The sequence below is a fragment of the Oryctolagus cuniculus genome, chromosome 21 (genome assembly GCF_964237555.1).
Source record: "Oryctolagus cuniculus chromosome 21, mOryCun1.1, whole genome shotgun sequence".
In the NCBI taxonomy this organism is placed as follows: Eukaryota; Metazoa; Chordata; class Mammalia; order Lagomorpha; family Leporidae; genus Oryctolagus; species Oryctolagus cuniculus.
This window is the reverse complement of record NC_091452.1, coordinates 22,496,218-22,514,724: the sequence shown is the minus strand read 5'-3', so window position 1 is coordinate 22,514,724 and position 18,507 is coordinate 22,496,218. Positions and strand designations below refer to the sequence as shown.

At 56.4% G+C, this 18,507-nt stretch overlaps 2 protein-coding genes across 2 annotated transcripts in view; one reads left to right on the top strand and one right to left on the bottom strand.

Moving 5' to 3' along the window:
• Window positions 1-840: 840 nt before the first annotated feature.
• C21H22orf31 (chromosome 21 C22orf31 homolog) lies at window positions 841-4,797 on the top strand. The gene is made up of 3 exons (XM_051826652.2): window positions 841-1,504; window positions 2,793-3,227; window positions 4,121-4,797. The coding sequence occupies exons 1-3, from the start codon at window positions 1,502-1,504 to the stop codon at window positions 4,559-4,561; spliced, it is 879 nt and encodes a 292-aa protein (XP_051682612.1). The 5' UTR covers window positions 841-1,501; the 3' UTR covers window positions 4,562-4,797.
• A 624-nt stretch (window positions 4,798-5,421) lies between these two features.
• Window positions 5,422-18,507, bottom strand: part of ZNRF3 (zinc and ring finger 3) — a 171,205-nt gene continuing 158,119 nt past the window's right edge. The window contains exons 3-9 of the mRNA XM_051826646.2: window positions 17,602-17,676; window positions 17,125-17,256; window positions 15,709-15,819; window positions 14,925-15,092; window positions 12,057-12,159; window positions 9,803-11,539; window positions 5,422-8,682 (exon numbers count right to left, since the gene is read on the bottom strand). Of these exons, the coding sequence (XP_051682606.2) occupies window positions 8,639-8,682; window positions 9,803-11,539; window positions 12,057-12,159; window positions 14,925-15,092; window positions 15,709-15,819; window positions 17,125-17,256; window positions 17,602-17,676 (2,370 nt within the window). The 3' untranslated portion in view covers window positions 5,422-8,638. The remainder of the gene's footprint in view (window positions 8,683-9,802; window positions 11,540-12,056; window positions 12,160-14,924; window positions 15,093-15,708; window positions 15,820-17,124; window positions 17,257-17,601; window positions 17,677-18,507) is intronic.

The window sequence follows — 18,507 nt, the reverse complement described above, 5'->3', positions numbered from 1 at the left end:
GTGCCCTGGGGAGGGAGGCTCCGCTGGCATCTTGTGGATGAAACAGCAACACCGCCCACGGGCCGGGCTCCTGATAAGGAGCGAGGCATTGCTCAGAGCTGCCAGGAAGAGGCGTCTCTGTTCTTGTTTCCAGTCCTCTGCTAAGAGCTCTCATTACTGCATTTGCCATGGGATGTCAAATAAAACCGCATTCCAGAAACCGTGTAGTCTCCCCGGGAGAGACGCACAGGAGCGGTGCCCAGGGCTGCAGGCGCGGGTTCTTTGGTTTCTGGTCCCTAACCTTGGCAGCTGCTCTGAGACGGGAACAGCACCTTCTTAACGCTCAGGGAGGAGGGTACCTGGGCACCTGGAAGGATGCACCTCGCTACCCGGATCCGGGTCTGGTCTGTATACGCCTGATTTGTGTCTTGTTCTTAAAGATTTATTTGAAAGGCAGAGTTACAGAAAGAGAGAGAGAGAGAGAGACAGAGAGAGAGAGAGAGAGAGAGAGAGAGAGAGAGAGGTCTTTCATCCACTGATTCACTCCCCAAATGGCCACAACGGCCAGGGCTGGGTCAGGCCAAAACCAGGAGGCAGAACTCCATCCGGGTCTCTCACATGGGTGCAGGGACTCAAGTACTACCACTGCTTTCCCAGGCAAGCTAGCAGGGAGCTGGATCAGAAGTGGAGCGGAGGGTCTTGAAGCTCTGTTCATATGGGATGCAGTGTTGCAGGCAGAGGGTTAACCTGCCACGCCACAGCGCCGGGCTCTGCTCTGTATATTTCACTGCCTTTTTTTTTTTTTTAAGATTTATTTATTTATTTGAAAGTCAGAGTTACACAGAGAGAGAGACAGAGAGGCCTTCCATCTGCTGGTTCACTTCCCAGTTGGCCGCAATGGCCAGAGCTGAGACAATCCGAAGCCAGGAGCCAGGAGCTTCTTCCGGGTCTCCCACACAGGTGCAGGGGCCCAAGCACTTGGGCCATTTTCCACTGCTTTCCCAGGCCATAGCAGAGAGCTGGATAAGAAGAGGGGCTGCCAGGACTCGAACCGGCACCCATATGGGATGCCGGCACTGCAAGTGGCGGCTCTACCCGCTATGCCAGGGCGCAAGCCCCTTTCACCGCCTTTCATGCAAAGCGTGTTTCTTAAGCATGTTAGGATCCTCAAAGTTCACCACTCAAGCCCTTCTGGGGGAAATGAGAACTTCAGGAGGTCCCGAGGCTAGGAGTCCAACAAAATAAATTCTCTCCCATCACAATTTCACTATAAAATCCGCTGATGTAACACTTACCCACACCCACATCACAAACCAGAGTGACATCACAAATACTAGAGATAATGGCTCAAAACTGCCTGCACTGAGCCAAAATCTAAACAAACTGCGATTTGCCCACACATGACTGCGGCAGAGAAAGGTGACTAGAAATATTCTAGCAAAGCAAAAGAGAAAGGAAAAAGAAAATACATATTTCTTCCCCCTACTAAGCTAGCAAAAATAAAATTTAAGGCAACTGAAATATGGTAAGGTGATTTTATTTTTTAATTAATTTTTAAAGATTTATTTGAAAGGCAGAGTTAGAGACAGAGGGAGAGAGAGAGAGAGGGAGAGAGAGAGAGAGAGAGAGAGAGAGAGAGAATGGAGAGAGAGAGAGAAAGAATCTTTCATCTGCTGGTTCATTCTCCAGATGGCCTATTGAGGGCTGGGCCAGGCTGAAGCCAGGAGCCTGGAACTCCATCCGGGCCTCCCACATGGGTGCAGGGGCCCAAGCACTTAGGCCATCTGCAGCCGCTCTCCCAGGCGCATTAGCAGGAAGCTGGATTGGAAGTGGAGCAGCCAGGACGCAGACCAGTGCTGATACACTGCAGGCTAACCTGCTGTGCCACAGTGCCAGCCCCTATGACTTCGTTTTATATAGACAGACAGGTCACTCTGAGTATGCGATTCTTAACTATTCAAATTGTTCTCTGGTTCTTGGGTGGTCCCAAGCATCATTTACGTTGTGTGTTGCCTTTATGGATCCCAGTTCCCTGCTGTATATGAGCAGCTTCTCTGGGCTCACCACAGTGTGGTTAAAAAGTGTCGTTGGGGTGTGGCAGGACTTTTCTGTGTTGCAGCATGGTTGAGGAGTAGCTACAGGAGCTGTCTGCAAAAATTTTATTTTTAAATTTATTTGAAAGGCAGAGAGGGAGAAAGAGGGAGAGACAAACAGAGCTGCTGTCCTCTGGTTCACTCCCCAGATGTTTGCAATGGCTGGGACTGCACCAAGCTGAAGCTTGGAGCTGGGAACCCCGTCCAGGTCTCCCATGTGGGTGGCAGGAACCCAAAGATTTGAGCTGTCACCTGCTGTCTCCCAGGGTGCACACCGGCAGGAAGTTGGAGTCAGGAGCTGTGCTGGGACTTGAACCCAGGCACTCTGATGTGGGATGCAGGCGTCCCAAGTAGCATTGACTGTGCCCAACACTCACCCCTCATAGAGAGGTCTTGAATGGCCCTGCCTCCATTTTCTGCCACAGATTCCCTGGTCTCTCCAGCAGATGGGAGTTGCCTTTCATTCCTTGTGAACCCTCCCTGACCCCAGACTGCTGGACCCAGCAGGCTATGTCCTTTGAGAGCCTGAATGGTACTTTGACCTTGTGCAGTTATGATCTCTTCCCTGCTAGCGATAGGCTTTGGTGAGCAGGAGAGAGGACATATAGCAAGATGTCTAACAGCAGAGTGGAAGGAATGGTTCATAAGATACTGATATTTTGCCTTCAAAGCCGACCTGGTCTCGGAGAACTGGTCATTTCTTCCCCCTTATAATTCTAGCATCCAATCTACGTGAGACGAGACCCCAGCCTCCTCACCTATGGGCTCCGCCAGTGTATCTTACTGAACACGAGGTTCCAGGACTGCTACGTGGACTCGCCAGCTCTCACCAGCAACTGGGCGAATCAGAACATCGACGCTCCAGCCCCAGGTACTGCCTCCTGCTGGGAAGTTGTCCAGGACCCGCTAATTGTCAGTTCGTTCTCTTTGGTTAAGCTGGTGCTCAGGCGGCAACTGGAAGATAAACGCTTCCCAGTACCATGCAAGCTTGGAGAAGCAAAACCCAGGAAGAGATTAAAGCCCAAGGACAATTCGGTGACGAAAGTCACCCCGCGGGTCAGGATAAGAAACTCCATCCGTTCCAGAAGCAAGCAGCCCGCAGAGCAGCTGCCAAGTTCACCAGGGTGCAGGAGGCCTGCAGGAGGCATTGGAGAGGTAGACGTTGGCCAGTGGTGGAGGAAATGTGATGGGCAGGGAGAGGCAAAAGGTCAAGGTCAGGTACACTTGACCTTTAGGCACGGTCTCCCAAAGGCTAAAGATGGGCTGGGAGTGTAGGGGCGCCCCACAACAGAGCAGGGCGCACACCACATTTGGGGTTGTGCTACTTGCTGTTTATATTCTGCCTACCTCTACAGAAGATGAAGCGGCTTTCAGAAACACAGACCACAGGAGCTTGACGGTGAAGGGAGAGTGGGGGTGAGAAAGGCAGCTGGGGTGCGGGAAGTGTGTGCTCATGCGTGCATCTGCCTCAGAGACCCGACGGTGGCCTTGAACGTGGAGACCTCGGCAGCCAGAGGTCTGACCCGAATCCCGGCTCCCCACCTCGTGGTGGGCAGCGGAGCTCAGGGTGTGCCCTGGAGTGAGGCTGGCAGGGTCCCCATCCCAACTTTGACTCTAATTGAGGTCAACCTTGAGTTTCATCTCTTTGTCCTTGGTTTTATGATGTAAACGAGGGGATTATGGCCCTTCCTTTGTAGGGCTTCATGCAGATTAAATGAGTTAATACGTGCAGCAGGCTTTTGAACACAGCTTGGCATGGAGTAAATAATTAGGATCCTGCGTGGCAGTCAACAGACGACAGCTGTGGTCATTAACCTTCTAACTGTGAGTTCTTGGGCAAGCCCAACCCCAACTGCCTTGCTTTTTAAGGCCGCCTCCCGCTGACCTTACAGGGCTACGGCATATATACAGGGAGCCAGGAGACTGGAACACACTAGACAAATGTTAGTAGTTGCTGTAACCAAGACTCTGGGACACGGATCCCAGATGATTATTCTGAGTCCCTGCTCCAGTTTTAGCTTTGACTTCTCTGCTTTCTTCCTGGCCAGAGTAAAGAAAGTTCAAAGCAGAAAAAGGCAGCAGTCCGCCAAGATCTCCTGGACAGATATGCCGAGCATGTGGCCGCCACCCAAGTGCTACCTCGGGACAGCAGGACAGCAGCCTGGAAGGGCTGGGCGCTGCTTCCAGAAACCCAGAGGAGGCTGCCGCCGTCGGAGGACACGCTGACCATCCACGGCCTCCCCGCCGAGGGCTACCGGGCTCTGTACCACGCTGTGGTGGAACCCCTGCTGTGGAATCCTTCGGGAACCCCCAAGAGGTACAGCCTGGAGCTGGGCAAGACCATTAAGCAGAAGCTTTGGGAGGCCCTGCACGGCCAAGGCGCTGGCCCCGAAGGTGCGCAAGAGGACCTGTTGCTGGGCAGGAAGTGGCTGGGTGTCCACGAGGAGCCTGCGCCCAAGAAGTGGCCCAAGTTAAAGTGCAAAAAATAGGCACTCCTGGGATTAGGGTGTTCTCTGGGAGTTGTCTGAAAAATAAACCCTGCCTTTCCCCGTCCGTGCAATTGGAGTGCTTTGCAAATGAGACTTGGCTCCCACTCAAGACAAAGGGCCCCACCCACTGATGATCAGGTGATCTTGAGGGCTGTGGGCTTGGAGTTTTGTTTTGAAAGATGTATTTATTTATTTGAAAGGCAGAGCAACAGAGAGAGAGAGACAGGGAGAGAGGGAGAGAGGGAGAGAGGGAGAGGGGGAGAGGGGGAGAGGGGGAGAGAGAGAGAATGTGCCATCTGCTGGTTCATTTCCCAAATGGCAGCAACATCCCAGGGCTGGGCCCAGGTGGAAGCCAGGAGCCAGGAACTCAATCCAGATCTCCTAGGTGGGTGGCAGGGACCCAACTACTTGAGCCATTGTCTGTTGCCTTCCAGGACACATTAGCAGGAAGCTGGATAGGAAGTGGAGCAGCTGGGACTCAAACGAGTGCTCCGACATCGTGAGCAGAGGCTTACCCTGTTGCATCGCCATGCAGGTCCCTAGAGGTTATTTTTCCCTACAAGGGAAGGGGCAGGTGAAACCATGGCGTACATCCATGCTGTGTTCCCTGTTTTCAAACAGTGGACTATGAGGTCCTTGGTCACTGACTGCCATTGGCCCTAGCTCCCTCCACCCAGGGCCGAACAGCAAGCCTATCCCACCTCCCGGGGCCTCTAGGGGGTGCTCTCCCGTGCCACCACCGGAATCCCCATACCATGAACTTGATGTTAACAGGAGAGAAGGGCAAGCAGAAGCACTGGCCCAAGTGAACCTCTCCGTTGAGTCTAGATACCCTTACACTAATGACAGCCCAGAACACATCGTTGATAAAATCGTATATATATTTTTTACAGTCATTTGTACAATTTGTTACAAAACCATAGAAGACTACAACTTGTTTTAAATCATTTTTGGTCTGCAAATATGTAAAATCTGTGTGCAATTATCATGTATTTACAGGGTTTTGTGTTAGTCATTTTCAATGATTATTCCAACAATGTCACACTCTCAACATAAGACATGGCTTAAGATAAATATATTAGTAAATAAATATTCTGAGAACATATTTCCATAAATGAAATGTGCTGCTATACATATACAGAATATACATAAGTTGTTTTCTAGCTTTTAAAACTTTTTTTTTAAATGGTAATGTTGGAAAAAAGAGCCCTTAGACCATTTTATTACAAAATCTTTACAGCAAAGTCTTTACAAAATATCTTTTAAGTGCTATGGGAGAAAAAAAATTTTAAGAAAACATTAAAAAATAGTGCCTTGTTAGACCAACACAATAGAAAGAGTTTATATAAAGAGTAGAAAAAGGCAGTTCTGTTTACAAAACAGTACTCTGGACTAGTAATTATTCTTTAGATCTCATTTTAAAAGCATTAGTCCTGCACGAACTTGAGAGACCAGAGGCAGGAAGGGGTTGTGGAGGGGGGCACTGAGCAGAGGCAGCAGATGGAGCTGGAGGAGAGGGGAGGGGCTGAGGGGCGGAAAGCCACCCCCGGGCTCCATCCACACGGAGGTACCTTGCGGGTTGGAAAACCCAAGTTTCCATTTTCAGCTGGTTCTAGACCTCTTCCGTTTACACTAAGACTGGGGGTGGGCCACAGGGACACCCTGACTTGGGGGCATGGGGTGGTTCTCGGTGGGAAATGTCCCAGGTTCCACGGCCGTGGAGCCACTCCGAGTCCAGCGCACATCATTATTGGAGTCTGATGGCTTCAAAGACGACTTTTCTTTCGATTCCCATGGTGACACAGTCGGAGAGTTGGGCGATTTTATTCTGGGACCCTCCCTGTCTGCTTCGCTGGCACAAGTGTAAAAGGCGATGGTTGATATCTAAAGTTCTGTGTTTTCATTCTTGTTTCTGCCACCTGTAAATTCTAAGTATTCAATGTGCTTCTTTGAAATCGGATGCATTTGTTTTACTAAGTCCAGTGGGAGCCACATCCATTTACTGCTTAAGGCTACTGAGGAGTGGCCTTCCAGCCCAGGCTAAAGGAAGCCAGATGATCCCGACTCAAAGGCATCAACAACAAAAAAGCAAAACCACAAACAAACAAAAATCTCAACAATGAGAAGCTGCGTTTTGCAGTTCCCGTTGAAAGTACCCCTGCTTCCCTAAAATCCGCAATGCAAGCTGTCGCCCTGGGCAGCTGCTCCTCCTGGCCCCAGGAATAAAGGCGGCCCGGATCGCATGTCAGCAGCTTGGGCGCTTCCCACACCCTCGCCAACAGGTGCGCAGGGCCCAGCCTGCAGGGGCTGCACCCAGGGGCGGCAGAACCCCCCCCCCCCAAACAGGTCCTAAATGGCAAATGGCTCCATCATTCGATCCTGGAATTCCTTTGTGCCAAAGCATGACTGGAAATAAGTTAAAAAAATTTTTTTTTTCATCCTAGGCTGAAGTTTTCAGGAAAATTCTTCTGATACAGCGAGATTCTTACTAAAAACCTTCTGGTCTGAACCCTGGGCTGACTCCTTCCCGTGCGCCTGCCGGGGTACGGGGGGTCAGTCTGGCCACCCAGGGGGGGGTCCCTGGGTTCCTCGCAGGCCAGGCTCCCCAGATGGCGGGAAACCCTTGCTCAATGAATGAAGGGTTAGTGAACACAAGGCCTAATGTGATTAGTTTCCTCTAAAAAAAAAATTTTTTTTAAGAACAAGGAATACATTGGACAAAAAAGATGATGATCCCTGATCTGAGATAGCTTTAAATAGATTCTCCCTTTTCAAAATGAAAACATCTTAGAAACAAAAACACGGTTTGGGTTCTTAAACTCCCCCTCCCCCCCTTAACAACACACAAAAAGCTGGGAAGATATACAGACCTCCCCTTGGGTCTCATGGAGAATCAGTACATAATAGTGCATTCGGGAGACGCGATAGTAGACGTTCGCAAGAGCACCTTCAGCCCGGAGGCCGAGGGCCTAACGGCGGGAAAAGGGATCGGTCAGAGCTCAGTGCAGACCCCACGAGCCCGGGGCCAGGGCGTAGCTGCCCCACACGGACCCACACGCGTCCTCCCGCCCGTGGTGCCGGGCTGGTGGGGTGGACATGCCTCCCACCCAGCCCCATCGGACACCAAGGCCACGAAACTACATTCCTCCTGGGCGTGTGCCCCATGCACCCTGTCCAAGCACTTCTGCAGTCAGGGGCCGGAAGCCCAGACTATTTTTATAAAGGGCTGAGAAGGGGTGCAGCCTCCTCTCCCCTGCCCCAGGGGTCAGAGTTCAGATAGAGTACCCACCCACCCACCCAGAAACACTGCCCTTACTGTGACAGGGACCAAGGGACAGACAGGCTCCCGGGCAGCCCCCACCTTGGGCTCCGGCCTCTTCCTGGCTCGTTGGTTTCCATAACCTGCAGAGGGGGAGGGCCGGAGAGGGGTGCCTTCCCAGAGGTCCCCACAGTTCGGACACTGGGATTTTGCCAGAGAAACAGCAAAGAGGCAGCTTTGCACGGTTCCCCAGAGTTTGTACCCATATCACCTCGCTTTACTTCAAGTTTCTGGTTCAGTTCCTAAGGCAGGTGTTGCCCTGAGCTTTTCGAAGGCCTGAGCTCCCTCTGGGGAGACAACAGTATCGACACATGATCTGGTTCATTTAATGCAGCAGTGACTTTTTTTTTCTCTTTTTCAGCAAAAGTTGGCGATTAGGGTTCTTTAAAATATATATTTAAATAACTTTTTACATTTACATATAATATCTTTAAAAGAAAAAGCAGATAACTCAATCCCACACACCTCGGAACCCCAAGCACACACACTTTACAAAACTGAAGGGTGACATGTTATCAAAAGAGGCAAAGGACTAGAGTCGGGGCTGTTGGTTCGTTACAGGGGTGGGGTGGGGGGGGTGGTTTTTTTTGCCACAGGTGGCTCACATTTTGGGTTGAGGAGGGCTCTCTTTATTACCACTTTTGTGTGTTTGTCAAAGCTAAAAAAATTTTTTTTGTTGTTTTGTTTTTTTTTGAAGGAAGTTAGAGTATGGAGTCTCCGTCCAGTTCCCCATTTCCAGATAAGAGTTCCTTCTGGGCTCAGGTTCCCGGGCTGCTGTGTTCTGCTGGGCCAGGTCCTGGTCCTGGAAAAGAGAGAGAGAGAGAGAGAACAATCATCAGGGGAGGGAGTCAGCACCGCGGGCTTGGTGCACGGTGCACTGGGACCAGGTGAGGGGCTGGGTGCCCCATTCCCAGCGGGGGGCAGCTCTCAGCTCAGACCGAATGCAACATAGCGAAGAGATAGGAACTGGGAGCCCCGTGTGTGTCCAGCTCCAGCAAGGACGCCGTAGCAGAACTTATAGACCCCGATGCAAAGGGACTTGGGATTGGGATGACTTCGCAGGTGACACAGGGCCAGGACCGAGGCTGTGGGGGCAAGAGCAGCAAGCAAGAGGGACAGGGTGCAGGGGGTGGGGGGAGGCGTGGCACTGTGGTGTAGCAGGTAAAGCTACCGCCTGCAGTGCTGGCATCCCATATGGGCGCAGGTTCAAGTCCCAGCTGCTCCACTTCTGATCCAGCTCTCTGCTGTGGCCTGGGAAAGCAGTGGAAGATGGCCCAAGTGCTTGGGCCCCTGTGCCAGCATGGGAGACCCAGAAGAAGCTTCTGGCTCCTGGCTTTGAATCGGCGCAGCTCCAGCCATTGCGGCCATCTAGGGAGTGAACCATCGGAGGGAAGACTTCTCTCTGCCAGCGGCTTTCAAATAAATAAACAAATCTTAAAAAAAAAAAAAAAAAAGTAGGGGGTCCAGGGGAACAAGAGTGGCTTGTGTGGGTGCACAGGAGCCGAGACACACAGCACCAGGCCAGGCGGTCAGCCACATTTAGAAGGTTCTAAGGGTAATGGCAAGTTACTGAAGGAAAGTGGAAGGACATGGATTTATGTTTAAAAAAAAAAAAAAAAAAGAGGGCCATTCCAGCTTCCAAGTGGGACAGACCCGTGGGAGGAAATGGGGCTGCACCGTGGGGCCGGCGACAGTGGACGTAACAGGCTGGGATCCTCGGGGGCATCTAGGGGGTGTGATCACAAGGTCATGGGAGCAGACGGTGTGACGGGTCTGCAACTTAGCGGGCAGGGCCGGGCTGGGGAGTGACACTTGGACGTCCTCGGGTACGCATGGTGATCAGAGCCAAGGGCACACAGGAAGTCATCTGCAAAGCCCGCACGGGGACGCCTGCTCTGGCCCACGCCGTCTCCTGCTCTCACCTGCAGCCTCAGTGGCCATGGCATTCGACTCCTGAGTGTCCTGGGGGGCACGGGGGAAGCTGGCAGAGGCGGCACCCGCCTCCTCCGCACGGCAGCCGGGCGGCAGCGGCACTCCGGCCTGACAGCACGGGGCCCACTCCTCTTCCCGGGTTGCTTCCAGACCGCCATGGGGCCACGGGACGTCTGGGGCCGGCGGCCGCCCCCAGGGGCTGAGGCTCTGGGTCCCTTGGTGGTCTGGGGGCAGGCCCAAGTCAGAGTCCACATCCTCGGCGATGATGGGGATGCGCTGGCCGAGGTCCCGGGCGCCGGGGGAGCAGCCGGGCAGGAGCTCCTCCCCGAGCGCGTACTGCACGCTCACCGCGTAGTCCTCGGTGTAGCAGCCGATGCCCGCTCTGCCACCGTGGGCCACCTGCTTCTCTTCATAGAAGCAGCAGGGCAGGCCCTCACACTTCCCCCCATCTGTCCTGGGCAAACGGTTGGGGCGAAGGCCATACAAGGAGCTTCCCGGCTGCGGCTCCCCACCCGCGGGGCTGCAGCCCTCCTGGAGGGGCGACCCCCGCGCCGGGGGCTGGGGCTCGCAGCAGCAGGCACATGGCGGCCCCTCCCGGCCTCCCTTCCAGGTCCTCCTGAGGTCCGGGGCGGCCCCAGGAGAAGCCTCGAGCCCCACGTCTGAGGTAGAGCTGTTGGGCCCCCTGTGCTCCAGGGAGGAGCTACTGCTGTAGTTCAGGTCCAGGCTGTACATGGACAGCTGGTCCCCCGCGGGCGAGGTGGGGCCCGGCCAGGGCTCAGCCCGCCCAGCACCATGATGCGCTGCCCCCGGCGGCTCCTCGGGCGGCAGCGGCGGCGGGGAGCCCTCGAGGCGCAGGGCAGGCCCCCGGCCCGAGCCGCCGGACGCCCCCGCGTCGCTGGTGCAGCAGGGGCTCCGGCTGCGGTAGATGAAGGGGTCGTAGTCACTGCTGAGGGAGCTGCGGAAGGTGGAGCAGCTCCCATACACGCCCTGGTTGCTGACCTCCGTGCAGTCCACCACCGAGTCACTGGACGAGCAGTGGCACTGGCCGGAGCTGCTGCTGCTGCTGCTGCTGTCGCTGCCCGGGCAGTCGGCCAGGTAGCCACTGCACACCGAGCGGTGGCCGTGGTAGCAGCTGAAGCTGGACGCGCTGCCGCTCTCCAGGTGGGAGGGCGGGGCCATGTGCACCACGGTGGGGAAGAGCAAGCTGCCACCGCTGCCGCCGCCACCGCTGCCGCCACCGGGCACAAAGGCACGGGCTGGGCCCCGGGGAGGGAGGCCGGCGGGGGGCTGACCCTCCTGCTCTGGGTAGCTGAGGCCCTGGAAGTAGTAGTGCTGGTATATGGTCTCGTACTGGGAGAAGCAAGCTGCCTTGGAGAAGCTGCGGCCGCTGAACTTGGGCCTGCGGAAGGGGTGGGCTGGCGAGTAGGCCCGGTGCTCCAGGCCGCAGCGGTGGGCGGCCAGGCTGTGGTCCAGGTGGAGGGGTGGGTAGCCGCGGATGTAGGCGGGGGTCTGCGGAGGGTAGAGGCTCTGTTCCCCGTGCCGGTCCACGGTCAGCAGCGTGACGGGGTTCCCGTGGGAGTCCATGCTCGTCCTGGTGGGGTAGGCTGGGATGGCGTTGGTCCTGTGCACACGGCCGGGATAGTGCACCGGCAAGGTGACCCTCTGCTGCCGACCCCGGGCGAGGCTGCTTGGCTCCACGCACACAGCGCTCGGGTTTCCCTTTTGCTCTGGGGAGAAGGGGAGAAAAGCAGAGCTGAGCAGGCCGGTGTTGGGTGCTCGGGAGAGGGAAGAGGACAGCGCCCGGGGCAGTGGCCTGGGTCACAGGCCAAGGTGCCCATTCTCATGAGCCTGCCCACTTCTAAGCTGTGCTGGGGGGCGGCGTGGACTTGCGCCACTCCTGCAAGGACCCACTCTCCACCTCCCCACTGCTGTGTTGGACAAGGAACCACGTGGGCATGCGGAGGCCAATGGGGGTACAAAGGGGAAGGCATCTCCCTGCCCCACAGCGAGGGAGGCAAGCCTGGCACTGCGCACTCCCCCGCCGCGTGGCCCTGGGCATGGGTGGGGGCATCTTTACTCTCGGGCCACAGGAGACGGGGGGCCTTGGGGCAACTGGTTCACGTGCAGCCCAAACTTGCACCCCAGTGGTTCTTAACGCCAGGCTCCCTAACACCAGGCTCTCTCCTAAAGGGACGGTGTCCTCTGACCCAACCCCTCCCCGGAGCCGGAGGCGGGGCCCGTTACCTATGATGTTGTGCCGACAGTGTGGGCAGGTATGGTGCTGCAGCAGCCACGGGTCCACACACTTCCTGTGAAACCGGTGAGTGCAGGGGATGACCCGCAGCTCCTGCGGAGGGCGAGAGGAGACGCAGCGTGAAGGGAGGGCACGGCGCGGGGGGTTCTGCCTCAGCCCCGCGCTTCCTCCTGCAGAGCCTGGCGTGGACTAAGGACCCTCGCCCCACCCTCCTCCACACCTCCACCTACGCCTCGGCTCCTCACTGAGGCAGGGCTCACGCGTGGGTTCCCGGGAGGAGGAAACCACCCATCTGCCAGCTCCAAGCCCAGGAGCACAGGGGAGCAGGCTCCTTTCCTGCAGTTGGAGGGAGGCACGCACACTCATGCCTGCACATGGGAAAGGACGAAGCCTTGTGCTAGAGAGGATGAGAGGCCTGGGGTGCAGACAGAGGGCTGGGGTGCAGAGCCAGGGCTGGGTGCACCCCAGGATATTATGTGGCTTGGGGATGGTGGCTGCCTCCAGGTGCTGCAAATGGCCACGAGCAGAAAGGCAGGTGCCAGACCCTGTGCGTCAGCACGGCCTAGGTGGAGGGAACATGACTGGGGTCCTCTGAGTAGGACCGCCTCCGGGGTTCCTGAGCCTGAGAAGCCCTCCACGTGCTCATCTGCGCTTTGTCTTCTCATTTGCTGACCGGGCCGACAGGGCAACGTTCCGACCTACGCCCGCCACCGAGCCTGCTGAGCGCCAGGAGGTCGCAGGCCCGTGGCGCGAGCGCAGGAGACACGGAGGAGGAAGTCACTTGCCCAGGACCGCGATGCCAGAATGTGCCGGGGCAGCGTGCGGAGTCCAGGCAGCAATCTGGTGTTCTAAAAGGGTTCTGGGGGCCAGCGCCATGGCTCACTAGGTTAATTCTCTGCCTGCCGTGCTGGCATCCCATATGGGCACCGGGTTCTGTCCCGGTTGTTCCTCATCCAGTCCAGTTCTATGCTGTGGCCTGGGAGGGCAGTGGAGGATGGCCCAAGTGCTTGGGCCCTGCACCCCATGGGAGACCAGGAGGAAGCACTTGGATCCTGGCTTTAGATCGGCACAGTGCTGGCCATAGTGGCCATTTGGGGGGTGAACCAACAGAAGGAAGACCTTTCTGTCTGTCTCTCTCACTGTCTAACTCTGTCAAATAAATAAATAAATAAATAAAGACTATATATTAAAAAAAATAAAAGGGTTCTGCAAAGACTCAGACTGCCCCCCAGTCTACACAGTGGGGGAGTGTTTCCACCAAAGGGGCGAAGCCTGCAAGTCTCAGGTGGTGGGCTCCCTGCCCCTGAATCTGTGGGTATGCATCTGTCTAGACAGACCAAGCAAACGTGGCCTGTGGTCAATGAGTGACATCTGCCTTTCATGGCATTATTCTTGCAACTTTGAAAACTTCAAAATAAAGAGCTACAAGAGAAAAAAGGGATGTCAAATCCCTTGTATCTTTTTTTGTTTAAGGGAAAAACGCTGAGCTAAGTAAGCATCAGAGTTTCCAGAACAATTCTAAAACAAGGTCAACATGTGTGAATTTTCTTTTTTTTAAGAGGTTTATTTGTTTATTTGAAAGGCAGAGTTACAAAGGCAGAGGCAGAGGGAGAGAAAAAGAAGTCTTCCATCCGTTGGTTCACTCTCCAGATGGCTGCAATGGCCAGAGCTGAGCTGATCCGAAGCCAGGAGCCAGGAGCTTCTTCCGGGTCTCCCACGTAGGTGCGGGGGCCCAAGCACTTGGGGAATATTTCACTGCTTCCCTAGGCCATAGCAGAGAGCTGGATTGGAAGTGGAGCAGCCGGGATTTGAACAGGCGCCCATATGGGATGTCAGCACTGCAGGTGGTGGGTGGCTTTACCTGCTATGCCACAGCGCCGGGCCCTATGTGTGAATTTTCTTGAAACCAGACATTTTTCTTGAAACCAGAAATGTATGAGGGGGCTTCAAAAGGTGTGTGGAAAACTGGAATGAAAACACAGCGTGAGGGGCAGGCGATGTGGCCCAGGACCTCGGATTGAGTCCTGCTTCTGATCCAGCTTCCTGCTAACGCACTCAGATGAAGTTCTGAGTGCCTGCCCTCCGCACCGGCAAGCAGCGTGGAGCTCCTGGCTCCCGGCTTCAGCCTGGCCCAGCGCTGGCTGTTGCAGGCATCTCGGGGAGTAAACCAGCAGATGGAAGAGCTCTCTCATCTCTCTGCCTTGCAAATAAATATAAAACATTTTTAAAAATACAACGAAGGGCCTGCACTGTGGTGTAGCAGGTTGGCCTGTGATGTCGGCATCCCTTATGGGTGCTGGTTCAAGTCCTGACTGCTCCTCTTTCAGACCCAGCTCCCTGCTGGTGGCCTGGGAAAGCAGCAGAAGATGGCCCAAGTGTTTGGGCCCCTGCACCCGTGTAGAAGACCAACCGGGAAGAAGCTCCTGGCTCCGGACTTCAGATCGGCCCAGCTCTGGCCGTTGCGGCCATTTGGGGAGTGAACCAGCGGATAGAAGACCTCTCTCTTTGTCTCTCCCTCTCTGTCTGTAATTATACCTCTCAAATAAATAAATAAACCTTAAAAAACCAACGAGACAGTTTGCTGAGCTTTCTGAAGACACCATGTGCCTCAGATCCACTTCTGAAAATCCCCTGTGTTCAACTGGGTCCCTGGGAGACGGTGTCTGTGCCGTGCCGCTCCCTCCCTGGGGTTAAGGTCACAACAGGTGAGGCCACCCTCTGGAGAACTCTGAGCTGCTGCAAAGCCGCGGGAGAAGGAGGTGGGGGCCCCGTCCTTCCAGGCCGGGCATGCGTGCCGGGCATGCGTGCCGAGCGGCGTGCCTCGCCCCCCCCCCCCCCCCCGACGCCACTGCCATTACCTCGCCGTCGGTGTACCTCTCCAGGCAGATGGCACAGTCAGACGTGGAGCTGCTGCTGAGTGTGTCCAGGGCCCCACCGCTCCCGTCCCGGCGCCCCTTGCTCTTGGAGTTGAACTTTCTGGTTTCCATCTTCTCCAGGGCCTGCACGGCCAGCCTATTCATGGAGTTCTACAGGGCAGAATGCTGGCTGTTAGGGGCTGGGGCACGTTCACGGCGGGTCGTCGTGCCCCGGGGGCCGTGGCGCTCACTGTGCTGGGCCAGGCGAGCACGGGTCTCTAGCAGGCCAGGCCGGACTTGAGCGGTCACTCCAGTGGTCACTCCAGCTCAAGGCTGGCCCCCGAGGCAATGTGTGTGGGAGTCCTGAGCACCTGGCCGAGCGCGTCCTCTCGGCAGGGTGCCCACCGCCACCCAGCGTCTCTCTCCCGAGGCGCCGCCTGCCTCGCATCTGAGTCTGGATTCCTGCTTGTCTCTCACCGCCCCTCACCACGCCCCCTCCCTGCCAAAGCCTTCCTTCCTACGAGCACATGGTGCCATGCCCGCTGAGTGTCACAGTTATATTAACAATCACCCAGAGAGCTTGACAGACAGAACCGGACTCAGCAGGGAGCGGGGCCCGAGACCCAGCATTTCCCCCGAGCTCTCAGGTCCTGCTGAGGGGCGCAGAGGGCCTGCTGCTATGCACGCAGCCCTTGCTTTCCCCCATCTTTGGGCCCAGGCCATCGCAGCACGGTGAGCTCGCAGGACCCTGGCCTCCAGTGGTGCTCCAGCGGCCCCAGGGCGGTACCTGGCTGCGGCGCTGCTTCAGCTTGATCTTGACCAGCAGGATGAGGCAGACCAAGGAGACCACGACGAAGAAGGCCAGGAAGATGCCCATGTCGAAGTACTCGGTGGGTTGCTGGAAGAGAGCACAAAGCAGCGAGTTACACCTGGCCTTGGCTCCGGGCTGGCGGCCCTGGTGGGGACGAGGAGGGGGTGAGTGGGGCACGCTTGCCTCCCGCTCATGGGGAACTCCTGGGCTGCAGCTCTCTATCACACACACACACACACGTGCGCGTAGTGCGTTCTCGGGGCCAGGGGAGACCAGCCGAGGTATGTGCCAGGCTCCCTCCCCTGCCCACCATGGCCTGGGGAGCCCTGTGGGAGGCCCAGCTCCTCACGGGTGGCATAAGCTCACTAGAACCAGGAGGAGCAGGGCCCCTCCAAACACACACAAATAAGCGTACTTCCGGAGCAAAGGAGAGACTGTCACGTTTTGAGGAACAGTGAGTGATTGGGAGCCCTGATGAACAGTTTGCATCACTCAGCAGATTGAACGCCGCCTCCACAAATATCAGCTTCCACTACAATGAGTCATTTTTACCAAAATGCTTTTTTTTTTTGGTCCTTGAAAAAGTGGCCTGCAAGTCGGTCCTTCTGGAAACTCCCTGTGGTTTCAGTTCTTTCTCCTCACAGCACCCTGTCTCCCTAAACACAGACGCCACCTCACCTGGGACAGGCATGGAGCCCGGGGCGAGGTGGGGCAGGGCAGGGCGGGGGGGGGTGCTAACTGGGAGCATCCGTGTTCAGACCCCCGGGGCAGGCGGCAGAACCATCCCAGTGTTCGCGGGCGGGAGAGGCAGTGTGCATGGGGCACCTGTCCTGTGTTTCTAGAATCCTCCAGCCCGAGGTTTGGGCAAAAGATGCCGACCAACAGGTGACGGACGGCAGAGTCTCCTCGGCACAGCTCACGAGCCCCAAGAGGCGATCCCGGGTGAAAGCTAACTTCACACGAGGGAGCTCCGCTCCGCACCCTTAACCCTGCGGGGAAAAGCAAGTCCGGGCCTTCCCGGTGAGCCTCGAGGGCAAGTGGAAGGAGCAGGCGGGGGTGCTGAGTGCTGGCCTGTGTATGCCCTTCAGAGGGGACGAGACGGAGGAGAAAGGAGGCCACGAGGCTGTCACAGGGGACCCCAGGCGGAAGACGCCGGCGGCACCTTAGCCTCAATGATGCTCCTAGGAGGACCGTGCAGACAGCTCACGTCGAAGACTGTGGGGGCGATTTCTCCCTAGCTTGCTGGCCAGTAGCTGAGCCAGACCTGCGGGAGCCTGGGGGTAGGCCAGCACTTTAGACAGAAAAGGACGGGCACAAAGGCCCCAAGTGCCGAGCCCCAAGGGGTAGCAGCAGAGAGGGTGCCAGGCGCAGGCTGGCCGGCGCGGGGCTCACTCGGGGCGGGCGATGCTGGATCCTGGCTCGGGCCACTTTCTGCTTGTTCACGATGTTCATCAGCTTGATGGCATCGGCGCCCTTCACGTACACCACCGGCCTCTTGAGCGGGTCCTCCAAGCCCTGGTTCAGCTGCGGGAGAACAGGGGGCTGTGCTTAGAAGATGCACTTACTTCGAGAAACCAGAGAGAGAGAGAGAGAGAGACAGACAGACAGACTGCAGGAAAAGGCCGCTAAACACCGCAGGGAAATTCTCAAAATCCTCAAGACTTATAGCCTTGCAGCTCCCAGAGGGGTGAGGTGGAAGGCCCCCAGGGGGCTTTGGAAATGCTCCCTATCCCCCCCAAACTCCCTGGCTCTTAACCTCTCTGGGGTGTCTAGCCGAGATGATGGAGAAATGACTGCGGCCACCCCGAGACAGCTAAGGGGTGGCCCTCTCAGGGAGACCTGGGCACCGGCATGGCCTGATGGGTTTACCTGGTCGATGGCTTCTGGGTTTTCGGACACATCAAAGATGACTGCAGTAGCTCCACGCTGCACTGCACGCTTGGCCTGGTGGGACGGAAAGAGAGCAGGTTGGAAATGCTGGTCCTCTCCCCTCCCTGGAGGTGGCCCTGGGAGTCGGGCCGGAGCATGGGTGCAGAAGCCAGCGGTTGGCCAACTCATGCGACTAGGGGCAAATCAACCTACTTTCCCGTCTGTTCATAGGGAACAAGGCCCCCTGTCTTGTACCATCATCCTGAGAACCTCTCACTTGGGTGAAAGTAAGGCATCGGGTGGTGAGTAAGCCTTGGCCTCTGCCACCAGACCAAATGTCACCAACAAACCGCAGATCGACAGCCTGCCCCGTCAGCCACTGGTCTGTCTCTTGTGGTCCCTTCCTCCTTCCCATGTCACCCGGCTGGAAGAGTGTGCTGACCATCTCTGAATGGTCTGTTTTAATAAGTGACACAAGCTGAAGACCTTTGGAGACACCGTGGGGGCCGGGGCTGGGGCGGGGGGAGTAGCTCCGAGAAAGAACTGTAAATGGGGATTTAGCGCAGTTGGCTGCTGAACCTGGCTGCACATCAAAAACCACTTGGGAAGTTTGTAAAGCAGAGTTCCTCGCTCAAACCACAGAGGCTGATTCAGCGGGGCTGGAGTCGGGCCCAGGAGACGGAGTTCTAGCAGCCATCCGAGGGGCTCGGGTGATCCAGCCACTGGAGGGACTGCAGATCAGAGAGGGGAGATTAGGCTGTTTTAGGAACAGCCGAGGAGGGATAGGGTTCTTCTGGGGCGGGGGTAGTGGGAAAGAATTCCTTTCTATCCCCATCAAACGTCTCACTTCACGGCACCTAAGTGGACCACAGGGAAGACGCTGTGGAAGAACAGGACGTAAGATCC